We start from the raw sequence: 16,432 nt of genomic DNA, 5'->3' as shown, positions 1-16,432 counted from the left end.
CTAGACTATCTAACCTCAGCTCTTCTCAATATGCGCTAGGAGATACACAACTTTTTTCAAGATACGTAAGGGCAAAGAAACCAGAATTAACCCGTATCCGTATGAGTTCAGAGGAACCTGTAAACGGAGAAGCGAAAGAAAACAAAAAAACCGCATAATAGTCTATCGTGACTTCAACGAACGCCGCCCGTAAAGAGTTACAATGGATACCGAATGCGAAGGAAAGCAAGATCTACCGATGCGACAATGGGAATACAAGCTCAATGACTGAACTGGGCATTACGAGCAGTTTTACCAACGGCGGTTGCCTCCAAGGGGAGCGGCATTGGAAGCAGTGTAGTTGCCTCCACGGCCACGGCCACCACCACGGCCACCCCAGCGGCCGTAGCCGCCACGGCCGCCGCCGCCGCCGCCACCGCTGTAGCGAACCATCTCGGCGAGACGGGGGTCAATTTGCTGCTTAGCCTCAGTAAGGATGGTGACCAAGTCACGAGCCTGCTTAGAGTCTGTTGCAAGAGAACGTTAGCATTGCCATCTCGGGGGATGTGGTCAGGAGAGCACGTCAGGGCTTACTGTCAGTGGTGAAGAAAGTAATGGCGGTACCCTTGGCACCGGCACGACCAGTTCGACCAATACGGTGAACATAGTCTTCCGAGTTGTTGGGGTAGTCATAGTTCAGCACATGAGTAATGTCGCGAACATCTTCAAACACAAACTCATGTTAGCAAACAGAGCATTAGTCAAAATAGCAAGGTGGCCTATGAGCCCTTTATCAGTCGTGTGAGACTTGATGCATCACTCTCTCTCGGACTTTTCAAATCAAGATCCGTTGCGGGTTAGGTCCCTGGGCTGGTAAAAATCGCGGTCCTGGAGCAACCTTGGAATGCAGCTTGAACATGTCGGAACAAGAAGAAACCCCGTCTCTCGACCAACGAGGTTCAGAGAAGAGATGGAGAATCTAAACAGAAGAAATAATACGTCTGCTACACTGCACTGTGAGTCCAAGGTCCTCCTGGCATGAGAACCAATTCAGGAGACCCGACAAAGCCTGGACGAGTCATATACGCCAACATACGTTGGAAGAGAGTTAAGCACCGTGCCATGGTCACACAACCTCAATACGGGTGAGGGTGCTGTCAAGGAAGGGGGAAAGGGAGGGGGAGGGGGTAAATCGCAATTTCATCATACCGATACCACGGGAAGCCACATCAGTAGCCACCATGATTGGGCTCTTGCCCGTCTTGAACTCGTTCAAGACCCAATCTCTTTCTTGTTGCTGCTTGTCACCGTGAATAGCTGTTTGAAAAAGTTAGCCAAGGGTTCGATTGGAGCAGATAAAAGGCAAACATACAAAGTGCTGGCCATCCGTCCTGACGGAGGAAGCGAGTAATTTCGTCGGCGATACGCTTGGTACCGGTGAAAATAAGACACTTGTTGCCGCGATTCTCCATAATCTTCTCGAGGTGCTTGATCATCTTATCGCGCTTCTCAAAGTCTGACACGACCTCCACGATTTGTGTGATACGGTGGTTAGCGGACAAATCCATGGAACCGATGTTAACTTGGATGTAATCGTTGAGGAAATCCGAAGCAAGCTGACGAACTTCCTTGGGCCACGTGGCGGACCACATGCAAGTCTGACGGTCAGGGCGAATCTGAGAGATAATCTTGCGGATCTGTGGCTCGAAACCCATGTCCAGCATGCGGTCGGCCTCGTCAAGAACAAGGTAAGTGACACGGCGGAGGTTGGTGCGGCCGGCCTCGAGCATGTCAATGAGACGACCGGGAGTAGCAATGCAGACCTCGACACCGCGGCTCAAGTCACGGATCTGGGGGCCCTTGGGGACACCACCGTACACACACGTGTTACGAATGCGAGACGACTTTCCGAACTTGGTTATTTCTGCCTGGATCTGGACTGCCAATTCACGGGTAGGGGCGAGGACGAGAACAATCGGGCCGTCACCAGGAGCAAGAAGGGGCTGGGCGTTGATGTGGACAATAGCAGGAAGACAGTAGGACAGAGTCTTTCCGGAACCAGTCTCGGCAATACCAACAACGTCACGACCAGAAAGAGCCATGGGCCATCCCTGAGACTGAATGGCGGTAGGGCGTTCGAAACCCTGAGCCTTAACCTCGCTCAACACATATTGGGGGAAACCAGCCTCGTCGAAGGTCTCGACGGGACGAGGGATGTTCCTTCCTTGCACAGACATCTCAAACTTCTTACGGAAATCATCAACATCACGCTGAGACCGGTTGGCGACATCAGGGTGCTCCTTGTAGAAAGACTTCTCAAACTTGGGCAAAGAATCCAGATCTGAGATAAAGGTTAGCATCAAATATCCTGCCGAATACGCGTTGCAAAGCAATAACACTTACCCCATTCTTGCTTTTTCAAGCCAGCGCCGAGGTTGGACATCCGGTCACCACCACCGCCGCTACCACCACCTCTTCCGCCATAGCCGCCGCTGTAGCCACCACCGCCGTAACCACCTCCATAGCCACCACTACCACCACCAGAGTAGCCATTCGAGTATCCACCACTGCCACCGTTTCTGGAGCTAAATGACGAAAGCCCACGTTAGCATACGCAAATCACTGGATCAAAGGAATAATCCAAGGCAAAGGACATGAGTTCATGGGTTAGACCTCCATATGTCAGGCCTTCTAACTGGGCAGTCAAAGACGGTGCGGTGACCATAACACCCGCGCAAGACTGACAGATAGGGCAGGTTCCAACACCACCTCACATTAGAGGATTTCCCTGGGCAGAATCACTCACCGGTAGGAGTCGCGCTGGTCGCGCTGATAGCCACCGTTGTAAGACATTATGCGGTCCTTTTCGATTTTTTGGCGGGTATGAGAAGAAAAAACAGAAACAAAGACTCAAAAGAATGAGGTTGTATGAAGGAAGGGGATGTTAAACAGCCTCTTCCAGAATAAAGACCGAGGGTAAAGGACGAAAGAATGTCCAAGAAAAAAAAAACAAGGATGAGGAGGAAGGGGGATAGATAAGGGAGATGGGGAGAAGAAAAAAAATAGTCGCGATGGGGCGGGAAGGAGAAGAAAAAGTCGAAGGCGAAAAAGAGGCGAAGGCGACGCTTTCCCGATTGGATTAGTGCAGGGGACTGGACCCAAGGAATGAGAATGGCAAAAGATGGGCAAAATGGAAAAACTTTGGCTGCACCGTCCATTCACCGCTTGTTGTTCCCTCCACCGCCTCCCGTGACTGATGGGTATACACTGTTTGCACTGTTTGGATCTCGTGTCTTTTTCGCCATCCAGCACTAAACCTAGTTTAGACTCTCATTGAAAGGGTTCAACTTCTTTGTGCTGAATTGAATGGGTATTATCGGTCTACCCTACTCCGTAACTCTATCTTCTTCTTCTTCTATCGAGCACCCAACCCCATGTCCCAGAATCTGATCTCTAGCTCCGTTGCCCGAATAAATATTTTAATCAGCTCTTCCATTCGGCTCGGAGAAACCCCGCGCATGTGTCTCTCAAGGAGTTCTACGGCAAAGTCAGCAATTCATAGCCATGGTGAGAAATTGGTGCTTTGAGGGCTCTCAGAGCCACTTACCAGATCCCAATCGAACTGCCTCTGAGTAGTCCTCCGCAACGTAGTTTTCAATCCACTTCCAGTAACGGTTGCCCTGCCGAAGAGTGTCCTTGTCCGTGTACAGTCTCTGGGCAATGGCTCCGTACCCAATTAAACAAGGCGCAAGAGCCATTTGCAATGCGAGCCAATCCTCAGATTGACCAACATCGAGGATGTACCTACTGTATGCAGTACAAGCTATTATCCCAACGGCGACTTGTTAGCAACCTCATACAGGTCAGGGCGATGATTTGTTAACTTACCAATGGTCTCGGGCGTTCTTTCCATCTCTTGTTTTGATAGTCCGAAGGAAGCACAATAATCTAAGTGCAATGCTGTTTCGCGCTGGATGTGTAGGACAATCTGCGCCGACTGGAGCGGTTCAACCCAAGTCAACCCTCACGAACAGCTGAATCCCATGTACAGGAGTAATAACAGGAACTAATTCACTTACTGCAGCAATGGATTCCATATTATTGGCCTTGTAGGCCGCAAGCGCATTGCTCCGAGCGAACTGGACCTGAATATCATATTGTTAGACGAAGTCCATTGGACAAATGAGGTATACATTGGTCCTACCAGGTACAGATAATCCTGCACTAGGTACTCCTTGAATCTCTCCACGGGAAGTGTACCACTACCCATGCCCAAAACAAATTCGTGTTCGGTGAACTTCTGCCACACCGGGCGAATATCAGGGCGGTCCAGGACATATTCTAAGAAGCGACCACTTTTCGTGTCCGTTAGCACCCTCACTTCTTATGCTTCCTGGGAATAAGACAACAACGTACGGCGCAAAGGGTAGTGTATACACCGAGTGGAAATGGTTGATTGGACCACTTCCCTTCCCAATATCAAAGCTGGTCTTGATTCCTGCCTCGACAAACCGAACAGCACTATGCACTGCTCGCTTCAGATCTTTGCCTAAGGCAAGGTTGGCTGCAATCGAAGACGCAAGAGAACATCCGGTGCCGTGGGTGTTCTTAGACAGTAAGAAGTCTGTCTCAAAGAGTGTCATATCTTCTCCATCGTAAAGCACATCTATAACTGTGGTAGCCTCGTCTTGGTTGCGCGCCGTTTTATGATCTTTGGTGAGAGGCAGATGCCCGCCCTTGAGAAGAACAGCTTTGGGGCCTAGGGCCTTGACTTGCTTGACTAACTGAAGAACATCTGAGAGGCCTTCTGGCTCAGATACGTCTAGACCGGCGTCCTTCAGTAGCAGCTTCGCTTCGGGAATATTGGGGGTAAGAACGGTGGTCAATGGCAGAAGCTTCGTCCGCAATTTTTCCACGGCCGCTTCAGGGAGTAGTTTAGAGCCACTAGTCGAGACCATCACCTGTTGTAATGTTAGATGCTAAGTGTATTTCAAATAATTTGAGTAAGGGTTACCGGATCCAACACCACCGACGGAACTTTGTGGGTCACCAGCGATTCGGCGATAATATCAATTGTCTCTGCGGATGAAAGCATCCCTTGAATTTGTTAGACTAGAACTTACAATAAGATAAAATAGAAAGCAAGTATAAGAAAGGGTTTACCAAGCTTCACGGCATCCGCCCCGATATCTTCAAGACCGGCATTGATTTGTTTCTTCACGAACTCAGCCGGGACAATGAAGATATCTTCTACACCCAGAGTGTTCTGGGCTGTCAGTCCAGTGGTCGCAGTTAGGGCATAGCATCCATGCGCAGCTAAAACCCGCTGGTCCGCTTCCAGGCCACTGAGTATGCATTAGTCTGGTTCCGCATCAAGGAGTGAAAATCGATCACTCCAGGGCATGGGACCGGAATGAGTTAAACATACGCGCCACCTGAGCTGTCCGAACCTGCGATAACCAGAACTCGTTTCACCGACATGACGGCCGACTATAAGATTGCACGATGGTATCACAAAAATATCCACCGTTGGAGATGGACAGAGGTGATATGTGCCTGGACTAGTCGTCCTTTTCTTAGTAATTGGTTCAACAGCCGGCGGGAGTGCGGCAAAGAAGTTATTTGGCGGGGTGTGGGGCATTTGATATCATTTATCCCAATTTACGATAAGATAGAGCGAGATTCCACGATACCTTTCATAGATGAATCAAACTATGCGCCTATATTACTCGCGCGAAACGACAGATATTTCAGAACTTATCATTGATGTTTGTAACCCTCATCCCATCATCCCAAACATAAAACAATCGCGCTATCCGCAGTGATACAAACAAACCCGAACCATCCAAACATGCAGACTATATACAGATGCCAGTCAATTAATATCCCGTGCGTGAAGTCTATGGTAGCATAAACCGGAACAGACTATCCATTTCAACCCATTGCCGCCCGCACTTCTTCAGGTACGCGTCCACCACGCCCTTAACCGTCTCAAACCGTGCGCGGTTAAACGAAGCAAGAGCAACGACACTGTCTTTCTTCTCCCCACTGGTTTCCTTCTCTGCGGCGACCCGCGCCTTATCCACATCCCATAGTCCAGCAAAGTACAGCAACTGGTTGTAAAGCTGCTTCTCCGAGTATTCGTAGGACATCCGACCAAGACAGCCTTCAGCGTGGCCCCGGGGACCCAGGCACCTATGCCCGTAAACACTCATCTGCCGCGTTCGGTTACCACATGCGGAGTCGTCACAGACAAGCCAGCCCTCGTAGTACTTGGAGGTTTGGGCCCGAATCTGGCTTTCGAGCTGTGCAATAATCGTCAAAACAGCGAACTGTTTCTGACAAGCGACATTCGGACAGAAAAGACCATTGGCATTGCACATATGGGTTGACGCTGCAAGTCCTTCGAACACAGATTTCTCTTTACAGAATCGACATGTCAGCGTTAGTCTTGCGGCACTCTCAAAGCGAACAGAATCCGGAATTTGCGACTCCAGTGGGAAGATGTCCGTGTTCTGCTGGTTACCACCACTAGAAGTATTGATTTGATACTTGCGGACATCCAGACCCAGGCACTCGGCCAGTCGAACTGCATCAGTTCCAGGAATTGGAGCACAAAGACGCTCAATCGGAGGGAAGATCTGCTTCAAGAGGTAAAATTCAATATCAGGGTTGAGTCCTGAATCGGGTTTCATCACATCCTGAAGTGTGTACGAGCGCTTTGCTGGCGCAAGGGAGGATGTTTCGGAGTCTCCACTCGTCACAATGTACGAGATGACATCGTTTGGCCGGACTGACTTGCCGCGAGCAAGCTCCCGGAGGGCAACCTGAACTGGTGGCATCGTCTCTTTGTTGGGATATTCTTCCGGTCGTTTAGAGAGTTTCTGCGGGGAGTATTAGCGCCTTATTCACTTCAACATAACCAGGGCATGACGTACAGTGTAAATCACATATTTCTGGACGGGAACGGCGAATTCTCGCATCTTGCCTGCCAAGTCACGTAGATAGTCATGGACCCGATTGAGGACGACCTCTTGGTCTTCGCCGGAGAGGACCTCATTCAAGAGCCTCTGAGATACCTCCTTTGACAGGGCGCAATATTCACGCCTCTTCATATCCAAACCCTTGACTTCCAGCTTGTCTACATATTTGCCATCCATCTCCGTCATGTTTATAGCGGCGTACTTCTTTTTGGCATGCAATAGCAGCCGACGGAAGATATTGTCAATATCGATTTCCAAAAGCCGGTATCTTTCATTCACAGATTTCTTGAATTCCTCTCCGACCTTCAGCGCGTCGCTTAGCGTATCCATATTAGTGTTAATCATGACGGAGTCGGTATCACCGTAAATGACCCTCAACTGCTTCGATTCGGCCAGTTCCTTTGTGCTTCTTAAAATCTCACGACCCTTGAACGTGGTGAGCATGGCCAGGGGACGAGCATAGAAGCGACTCTGGGTGTAACCCAAGCATCCATACATAGAGTTAGCAGTCAGCTTAAAAGCCAATTGTTTTGTATCCCACAGCGCAAGCTGTTCAGGTGTTGCGCGTTTGTCTTTCATTAACTTTTTCACCTCTCGTCGGCGGCCGACAAGTGTAGCAATAAGCCGTGGGAGGATTCCCTGTTCTTGATCCGAGGAGGGAACTTCAGGTACTTTCTCTTCATTCTCGTTTTCAGCCTAAAGACCATGTCAGCATATACCAGCACAGGGATTTTAGGAAAGACCCTTACGGTTGCAGTCCGCTCCACCGTCGTGAAGCAGATGTTGTATTCTTGGATGATACTCGGGTACAAACTGTTAAAGTCCATCACAAGAATGAATCGATCGTAGAGTCCTTTCTCAGGTTCGAAAACAAGTCCACCTTTGTACTTGTCTTTCTTTTTCTTGTCCGTGGCATCATCGTCATCGCCATCCTGTAGTTTTTCTTCCGCTTTCTGTAGCTTGGCCGAGTACTTATCAGGGCATATATATTTATTCCGGTGGAACTCGTGGAGTAGAATGTACTCGTTACGCTCGGCTCGTGTACCACTAAGGGTACGTGCCCAAGAATTACCGGCAATATTGGTAAGCACTTTGGTCAGAGGCAGCATTTGAAGTCGTAGTACCAATGCGGCAACAAAGTAGGTATCGGCGTCGCAATGGTTCACGAAGTTCATTAGGCCATCTTTGGTGGTAGCCCAAGTTTTCAATGCTGCTTCGCTATCCAATTCCTGCCGCACATTGCCCGATCCAAGGTAAAGGTTGCACATCTCCGTCAGACTCCACGATTGACATTTCATCATGAGAGACTATATCCTATCAGTACAAGCACCAATACTACCCGAATGTTGAGGAACTCACCTTGCCCATGTCGTTGGCCACATCGCACATCAATCTTCCAGCAATGAGATGTCTTTCGGCGAAGAATCCTCCGCCCCTGTTAAAATTCTTAGGCCAATCTCCACGCTTCAACCGCCCCAGTCGATGCCACCCAGGTGTCTTCTTTTCCTTCAATCGGCTGAGCAGGATGCTAAGGTCGACTTCTTGAAGCTGATGTCCCATCAGAACATCAGGATCCATCTTCTCGAACAATGCCAAGAATTTACTGAGCAAAAATTGCTCGCTCCTCTCTAAAATATACGTGCCTCGTTGCTTCTTGGTCTCAGCTTCGAAATGCATGGGGTATGATGAGCCCACAGGTCGCATCACCGTGAAAGTCTTGCAAGGAAGCTTCTCGGGAAGTGTTGTGTCTGTAAGAGAAACATTTTCGTACACTCGAGCGCTTGCGATCAAAATCTCCTGTTTGTTTTCCTTTACGTTCAACTGTGTCCTGAAGGCAAGACTCATCAAGGTGAGAGGAGGTGCCTCTAAGTTCTCGGAGTCTGGAACTGGGGAAATAAGCGCTGGTTTAGAGACTTGGCATTCGAACTTGCACCATGACGCGTTGTTAACAGCAGAGAAGTCTGCTCCTTCAAACCTGAGCCAACATGGTCCCATGATATTCTTCCAAAGAACGAACTGCTCGAACAAGGAGGTGTTGGTGCCGAAGACATGAGAGAAGGTCTCTCCCTTGGTCTCCATGGGCAAAGCGGGCTTATCATATGGGTATAGTAACTTCAAGTATTCGGTCTCCTTGGGAATGCCGGGCATCTCAAAAGCATACTTTCTTGTGCATGGCTTGATCTTGTGCATCCCAACCTTGAGTCTCGACATCATACCGTCAACTTCATTATAGACATCTTCCATATCCACTTCTTCGTCCGTGTCCCGGCCATGCTTATGTCTATACTCCCGTGGAAGGAAATAGAGCTTCCGCAGAATATTGTCGACCTTGACGAATGCGCTCGCATAGTTTCCAGTCTGCTTATTTTTAACCTTTCCGAATAAGCAGAGACTGCCATTGACTTCGGTGAAATCTATCCAGAACATGCGCAGGCTTCCGTCTTCCTCCACAACATCTTGCGCACGTAGTTTTCCGAACGTCCGCGTCTCCGATGCTGGGCTACTGAGGACATTCAATTTGTTCCTCACATCATTCCATGAAGCATTTGCAACTTCTGGCATGGCTTTCACTGGAGAAGAGTTCGCAGGGGTGGAATAGGCTTCTTTTTTGATCTTGGGTGGTGGCCGACTTCCGGTCATGTTGACGCTTGTCGTCTTAGCCTCGTGTTGCCCGGTGGCCTCTGCGATTTCCATCAAATCATTGTCCTCTTCGTCAGGATCCTCCATTTTTACCGCAATAGCCGATTTCCTTTCAACGGCCTTGCTGACGGGAGACGATGGCATGGGGTCGCTCATTGGGACGTCGTCATCGTCTGCCACCGGAAGAGGCCCGTCATCGTTGTCAAGGTCCAAGTCCGGCTTCTGGCCAATCGGTGACATCGGGTCGCTGTTCTCATCTTTCGTCTCTTTTTTCTGCGGACGTGGTCTGTGGGACAAAGGGGGGGAAAGGACTCGAACTTTGCGTCGAGTTTCCGACTTGATCACATTTTGTGTTGGGACATGATTTGAGACAACGTTGGTATCGACTTCACCGAGGAGATCAGCCATGAATGCTTCATCTTCTGCAGTGGCCACCGGCTAAGCGAACATATTAGACATGATCCTAATTTCAGAATACTGCAGTGTCGCACTCACTTTCGGCTTCGGGGCAGATGCGTTGCTCCCCTTGTTGAAATACTTAGATATGCCATTATTGATTTTTTCCTTTCTCTGCTTATCTTCCTCGCGTTTCCTTTTAGCAGCCTTGCTGTTGGCAGGTAATTCGCCATCATCGCTCTCGCTTTCATAGTAGTCTGCTGTCCGTTCATTCCAGACCTCTCGACCGTCATCGGCATATCCTTCACCATTATCGTCAACAACGAAATCGTCCTCGTCAAGCCGGTTGCGGATAATCTTCTTGTAGCCTTCGTCGTCGACCTCCTCGTAGATATCATCCTGTTCTTCAACCTCATACGTCGATATACGTTTCTTTCCTGAAGCGCGCAGAGCACGCAACTCTGCCAACTTAGCTCGGGCAGATGCCATGGCGCCGCAATAGAAGATCCCTAAGGATTGGCGTCCATTAACCACCTTTTTCTGTGGATTCAATTGATTTTCGCAGAGGATACTGCGGTGTGAACTAGAGAAAGGGTTTAGTGGTTCAAAGGCGGGCGTCGCGGAGACAACGCGTGAGCGGAACGCGAGATGTACGCGCTCACCGCCCAATCGCCATTAAGTGGTTTTTCAATTGCCGTTAGTGGTTTAGTCCATCTTAATACCTACTTTTACCTCTATGGAGTGAGTACTCTGTACGCTCATACGATGTATACTGATTTATGTAGATATGTGTGATCCAATAAGCTCTTTGATATTCTGATTTATCTAAAAAGCAATAAGTTTTAAAAAAGACTATCTGCATTATGATTGATACACCCTCTCACCCTACAACTATACTCTCTCAACCGTACCAGGTTCGACATCTACAAATAAAGGACACGGCCTCTTCCCCCCAAAGTTATCATCCCAAACACCAACGCCGATCCTTTCAAAAGCATCCTCCTTATATGTAGATCTCCCCAGAACAAGAAACCTTGTCTCCGGGCCATCATAGATTGACCGTATCCATATCCCACAAGGGTGTACAATCTGAAGCAGTAATATTGATTGTCCCCACTTGCGACCAGGCCCGGCGAGTCTAGAGAGATCGATAAGGTCTGCGCGCATGTGGACTGTACATATGCAACCTTCCTCTCGTTCTCATTCACAAGATTTACGGGGACAAAGGCACCTTCTAGCACAAGAGAACCCCCAATAACAGCACTGGCCGGATCTTCTAGCACCTCTCTTTTGCAGTCAATCACCTTTATCTAACATATATCGATGGCCTCGGGCTCATATTTCCAGAATTGAAAGGCTTCGGTACATGAGTAGGTGACTAGTTTTCCACAGAGGCCCATGACCAGCTTGGGATACGATAGTTGGTCTCGTTATCATCTTCAAGGCCAGTAGATGGAGGCACGTCATGTGTATCGACTGGCTTGACTTCCCATGTCAGATCGAAATGGAGTTCGCCCTTCCATAACCCAGCCACATACTCGGCAGGCGATCCGTCTTTCTCGGGTAGCCGATTTTGGATCATTTTGGCCAATGCCGAAATACCCCGCAGTGTATCATGTCTTTTGCTGAGCGAGCGATGGGAATAGTCGGTTACAAGGTCCCTCCATCTGTGATATGGTATCATGGGTGGCGAGCAATGCCTGGGGATGAATCCGTCAATTCTACCGAGCGGAGGCTCAGCCTCTGGAAGGTGGGTTTTGAGTGTCGTTCCAAGCTTGCCATAGTCTTTACTGGTATTCCTTGGGATCTGTGGCTCGACCACATGTCCACACTCGCAGGTTTGGCGGCATAAACATTCCCAGATCATTTCCTTGCCGTCGTAACAAAGTCGATGGTTGGGCAAAAGTGATTCTTGCAGACACCAGCCTTGCTTGTCCAGGGAGGATCGCTCAGTATTGGATCGGAGCTTGAATTCACCCGGTCGCATCAACAGCTCAGTAGATGTATCCACTGGCCAATCTGGTAGAGTAGGACAAAATGATCTCTGCCAGCTAGGATCGCCGAACTGCTGTTTCCCTAGGAACCTCAATTTACACGAATTTGGCTCCATAACCGCAATTGGGAATTGCGGTACACGTCATGCATGGTCAACGCATCATGCAACCAGGCAATCTTATCATCCTGAACGATACACTGGGAGTCAACCCAGAGATTTGGGATCTTGAGAGCACGACAAACGGTGATGGCATCTTGGATGGCTCGAGTCTCTGATAGTGGGATTGAATGTTATCAGTTGGCGTCTTCTTCACCTGGTCAATATCGATCCCCCAGCAGTAGCTGAGACAGGCATAAATCACCGGTGTCGTGGGCTCATACAGGAAAGAGTCCCGGGATCCATCCCACGAGCCCACGTTCACTAGGCGTCGGGGCATAAATTCTGTGTCCGGGGGTTTGCAAGCCTGATCATGCTGCACGCAATGTGAGAGCCATTGTCTGGCGCGATTAAAAGCAGCCAATGAGCCTGAGTCTTCGTTAACCTCCAGAGACTTAGAAAAATTCCTCCCCGCAAAGCCCGGGGAACGAGAATCAGGGGATTCATAGACAGCGCTAGTAGACAGATGTAGAAGATGGAAGGAGAAACTATGCTGTAATTCCCAATTCGTGGGAGGGATCCCTTCGTTCGTTCGGCGGCAAAAGACCCAGAGTCATCGTGGGCACGACCACTGGCAGTTTCTAATCGTTGTCTGCTCTTTCTCGCCGCAGGTTCACTAATCCATGCTCATTGTTTTCTCTTACCCAGCCGGGTTTAATACCTTCTATGGACTGTAGTAGTATACTGCAATCGGCACATGTCGGTGCATTCTCGACAAAGGCCGATATGGGACTGTGGAAAAGCCCAGTGTAATCAACATTCCGATTGCATTAGACAGTGCGGGTGCTCTGAATCTGGCGAGGAAGATATTCTTTATTTTTAGGGAAGATTAACGATCAAGCTCATTTAGCTCAACTTGGCTGCCAGAGTATTAGATTGCACCCCCAGCCTTTCTACAGGCTGACGCTCGTTTGGAAAACTCCCGCACTTAACAGGTCACAATGTCAAGATATGGAGAAAGTAAGGCTGTCTTTGACGACCAATAGGAAATCAATATACCTGTGGCTTTCAAGATACAATATGGACTACTCTGGCCGCAAATAGAAAGCCATAACATAATATGCGTTTGAGAATTAGTAGCTTCGGAAGGATACGCATTCAAGTATCCCTTTGATGTTCAGGAACGCGCCCTACCCTTTCTAACAGAAGTTAAGGTGTTCTACGTGTACAGGGAATAGCTATGACTGCATTTGTGACAATCTGGCACAGCCGCAGCTGCTATAAAAGTTCGTTAATTTGTCCCATAAACTCTTTGTTATATGACAACGTACTTACGGAGTAGATCATTCATATGCCACAGACTTGTATTCTGTCTAACTGGCATCGAACTTAGGATTTCTAAGCAGGACAAGTATCTGGTAGACATGATGCTAAAGAGCTCTTTTGGACTCCATACAGTCGATAAAGCTTTCAAGTTTTACTTTAACACAACATATCTCCTCTATTGAACGTTTCTTAAGACACTTATCCTATACATAAAATCCTTTTCAACTCCTCATCAGAACCCTCGTTTCTAACAATGCACCCACAAAAGCCCTAATCGCGCGAATCCCAATGCGAGCAATCTTATCCCCATCCCCGGCATCCGGATCAAACGAACACACCGTCAAAGACCTGGGCTCAGACAACCTCGGCACAAGATCCATACAAGTCACCAAGTCCTCCTCCGTCAAACCTCCAGGCGACGGATAATCATTAACTTTCCCATAAGACTCATCCAAAACATCTAGATCCAGATGCACGAGAGCAGACCCATACGACCTCTCCTCCAACTGCGTCTTCAACTCACCCGCAAAATCAACCTTCCTCGACGTCTCACCCCAGACAGCCTTCATACCGGCATCAATAACCCGCTGCCGCTGCACCTCAGACTGGTCCCGCAATCCACAGTAAAGAAACCGACCATCGTAATTGAACGGTTTGTAATTCGGCACGGTGCCCATTAACGTCTTCCACGATTCACCACGTAGCATTGACAGGCCCATGGCATCAAAGTACCCGTTTTCATTGACATCGGGCGAGTCCAGGTCATCATGGGCATCGAAGTAAATGAAAGATAGATCTTGAATCTTGAGGCCACAAGCCACGGCCGCGCTGGACATGCAATTTCCCGCCAGAACTAAGGGAAAGGTGTTGCTGTCCACGGCTTGCGTGACGGCGGCTGAAGTCCGGCGGAGGATCTCGAAGCTTCGTCCGATCTCGCCTTCAAAGTTATCCACGCTTGGGATCTCATGGATACGGACTTGAAGGCCCTGTTCTTCAAGGGCAGGAATTAGGCCGAGGGATTGGATGCGGTGGGGGCCGTTCCCTACGCGGTGGTCGCGAAGGCCGACATGGTAAGGAGAGATAATTAGGGTTATGGTATTGGTTGGCATTTCTCCCTCGGGGTGTATTTTGGTTGCTTAGTTACTCTCTCTAACTATCGTCAGATTGGTGGTTTTATATAGTTTTATGGTTGTATTCGGCGTCTCCAATGACGTTGGCATGTTCTCCAATGGGGGTTTTTTTTTAAGCTTACCCTAACTCTGGGTGTCTCAATAACAGGAACTTTTCTGATTTCTCACTCGTCTGAATTTACTGGGTACTACGGTAAAGGAAAAGAAATGAAATCCTATTTGAATACTTGACTAAGGAACTCAGAAATCCAGGGATGTGCGTTGGGGAAGACAAGGTGGGGCTGGAGATATTCCCCAAAGGCATTTATTTCCCCAAGGCTTTCCCCAAAGACACTTCAAAGTCCTCAAATCCCTAGGGACAGCCAAAGCCAAGGCTGAATACCTGCAAGAAAGATGTGTTCAGCTATGTATTGGATCCACTGGAATAAATCAAGTTTCTATCGAGATACTGGATCACAAACGTGGGTTCCGATAAGGGTTCATCGGCCTAAGGGGCATGAAATCCTAGGTATGGCCGAGCAGTTAGCCAACATGCTCCCCGGAAATACTCAGCTAGATGTGTATGATATTGTGGAAGACTCTGTCCCTGATATCTAGGTGGCAAGGCTTCCCGGAAGGAAGATAGTTGGTAACTCAACAAAGAATATTGCAGAAAAATCAGTTAAGTCGTTTAATCTATATAAAATCGATATTACCGGAATACAAATGACCTACGCACCAATAGGGAATCGTATTTTCAAGTGTTCCCGGAGGCGTGCATGTCTAGATTGTCTTTTTAGGCGAAACGGCCGGCGTGTGCCCTTCGAGTTCTCTTGAAGACCGTGTTCTCCCAGATGTGTTTGTAGCAGGTAGGGCCCGGAGAGGCCGGTCTGAAGACATATGGAGTCCCTCAATGGCTCTTAGCTGCATGGATCTAGACTCACGGACGGTATTTCGCTATTTTGGCGGACAAATCCGGACTGGAAGACTTGAGAGAGCTGGTGATGAAAGCGGCCAATATAATAATGAAAACACCTGACATAGAAAAGACACTAGGGCCTCATACACAGGCTTTTATACAAAGATAAATCTCAATGCGATCATTTTGTTTCTTTATAGCGACTAACATAGCTAGGTGACCGTAGGGGAGGTATCAGAAAAAGAAACAAACTCCTTTCATATACTCAATACATCGACAGATGACTTTGACTAGAATTACGGTATACTAATCTAATCGACTTGACCAAATCCATAGTCGGCATCCTCAAATGGCAGACTATAAATCAGAGGCGCTCATCCCAACTCTTGAAACCGATACATAGTCTGAACGATATCTTTCTCAGCGGAAAAATAAAATGTATTCACTGGAGTCATGCTCAAAAACCTCCTCTAAGGAGGAGGCATGGCAAAACAGGCTCCTCTCCAGCATTCATATATGCGATGAGCATCTTAGTGCCTTAATTAGATTGTCCTCGATACCGCGAGATGAAAAGGGATACATCAAAGTCATGGTCACGATACGGTGCTTTGTACCTCAAAAAGTTTGAAGACCGCCACGTCAATGATGAGCTTGCTCGGGATTTCTTCAACCTGGCAATTGAAACCAGGGTAAAAGAAGAGCTACGAAGCATTGAATCGTGAGTCTCTTATTAAAAACTCAGAAGACATCAGAACTAACGGTCTTTTCTCACAGTGTCCATGGTTACGGCTGGAGTGTCGATTCTTCACCTACAGGCGACCAGCATTTGATGGCTTACTGGTATGGAGAGGAGGAACCCGAACTACCAGAGGCAATCCGATACAGCTCTATTGTTGAACTTCGAGAACTACACTATGACCCTCTTCACTGGTAAGCTCTATCCTATTGAATATCCTAAACATGTCGGCCACAATCAGTACGAAGCATA

At 48.4% G+C, this 16,432-nt stretch overlaps 5 protein-coding genes across 5 annotated transcripts; 1 reads left to right on the top strand and 4 right to left on the bottom strand.

Moving 5' to 3' along the window:
* Positions 1 to 2: 2 nt before the first annotated feature.
* Positions 3 to 3,050, bottom strand: BDV38DRAFT_227230 (DEAD-box ATP-dependent RNA helicase DBP2). The gene is made up of 6 exons (XM_032052877.1): positions 2,786 to 3,050; positions 2,383 to 2,564; positions 1,352 to 2,320; positions 1,189 to 1,296; positions 574 to 702; positions 3 to 506 (listed from the first exon to the last, which is right to left on the bottom strand). Exons 1-6 carry the CDS (start codon positions 2,830 to 2,832, stop codon positions 292 to 294), a joined length of 1,650 nt encoding a protein of 549 aa, XP_031907989.1. The 5' UTR covers positions 2,833 to 3,050; the 3' UTR covers positions 3 to 291.
* Positions 3,051 to 3,394: 344 nt separating this feature from the next.
* On the bottom strand, positions 3,395 to 10,487 carry BDV38DRAFT_275531 (DNA polymerase alpha, catalytic subunit; the record flags this gene model as incomplete). Its single annotated transcript, XM_032058050.1, has 14 exons — positions 3,395 to 3,516; positions 3,587 to 3,802; positions 3,868 to 3,976; positions 4,059 to 4,124; positions 4,184 to 4,334; positions 4,396 to 4,940; positions 4,994 to 5,076; positions 5,143 to 5,324; positions 5,408 to 5,469; positions 5,919 to 6,863; positions 6,918 to 7,658; positions 7,712 to 8,269; positions 8,322 to 10,040; positions 10,098 to 10,487. 14 exons carry the CDS (start codon positions 10,485 to 10,487, stop codon positions 3,395 to 3,397), a joined length of 5,889 nt encoding a protein of 1,962 aa, XP_031907988.1.
* A 402-nt stretch (positions 10,488 to 10,889) lies between these two features.
* On the bottom strand, positions 10,890 to 12,707 carry BDV38DRAFT_275530 (uncharacterized protein; the record flags this gene model as incomplete). Its single annotated transcript, XM_032058049.1, has 6 exons — positions 10,890 to 11,036; positions 11,075 to 11,308; positions 11,389 to 12,102; positions 12,135 to 12,256; positions 12,343 to 12,605; positions 12,640 to 12,707. 6 exons carry the CDS (start codon positions 12,705 to 12,707, stop codon positions 10,890 to 10,892), a joined length of 1,548 nt encoding a protein of 515 aa, XP_031907987.1.
* A 930-nt stretch (positions 12,708 to 13,637) lies between these two features.
* Positions 13,638 to 14,525, bottom strand: BDV38DRAFT_297395 (arginase family protein; the record flags this gene model as incomplete). The annotated part of the gene is made up of 1 exon (XM_032063119.1): positions 13,638 to 14,525. One exon carries the CDS (start codon positions 14,523 to 14,525, stop codon positions 13,638 to 13,640), a length of 888 nt encoding a protein of 295 aa, XP_031907986.1.
* A 1,355-nt stretch (positions 14,526 to 15,880) lies between these two features.
* On the top strand, positions 15,881 to 16,378 carry BDV38DRAFT_275527 (uncharacterized protein; the record flags this gene model as incomplete). The annotated part of the gene is made up of 3 exons (XM_032058048.1): positions 15,881 to 16,036; positions 16,068 to 16,162; positions 16,219 to 16,378. The coding sequence occupies 3 exons, from the start codon at positions 15,881 to 15,883 to the stop codon at positions 16,376 to 16,378; spliced, it is 411 nt and encodes a 136-aa protein (XP_031907985.1).
* Positions 16,379 to 16,432: the final 54 nt, after the last annotated feature.

This window comes from Aspergillus pseudotamarii, assembly GCF_009193445.1.
Source record: "Aspergillus pseudotamarii strain CBS 117625 unplaced genomic scaffold BDV38scaffold_95, whole genome shotgun sequence".
NCBI classification, from domain to species: Eukaryota; Fungi; Ascomycota; class Eurotiomycetes; order Eurotiales; family Aspergillaceae; genus Aspergillus; species Aspergillus pseudotamarii.
This window is presented reverse-complemented; position numbering and strand designations above follow the sequence as displayed.

What these genes read in the sequence shown, in the direction of transcription:
- BDV38DRAFT_227230 (XM_032052877.1), bottom strand. Translation starts at nt 2,832, where the DNA reads ATGTCTTACAACGGTGGCTATCAGCGCGACCAGCGCGACTCCTACCG. An exon ending in GACCAGCGCGACTCCTACCG is followed by an intron (nt 2,565 to 2,785) that starts GTGAGTGATTCT and finishes TTCGTCATTTAG; the next exon opens with CTCCAGAAACGGTGGCAGTG. An exon ending in GGACGGATGGCCAGCACTTT is followed by an intron (nt 1,297 to 1,351) that starts GTATGTTTGCCT and finishes TTTTTCAAACAG; the next exon opens with CTATTCACGGTGACAAGCAG.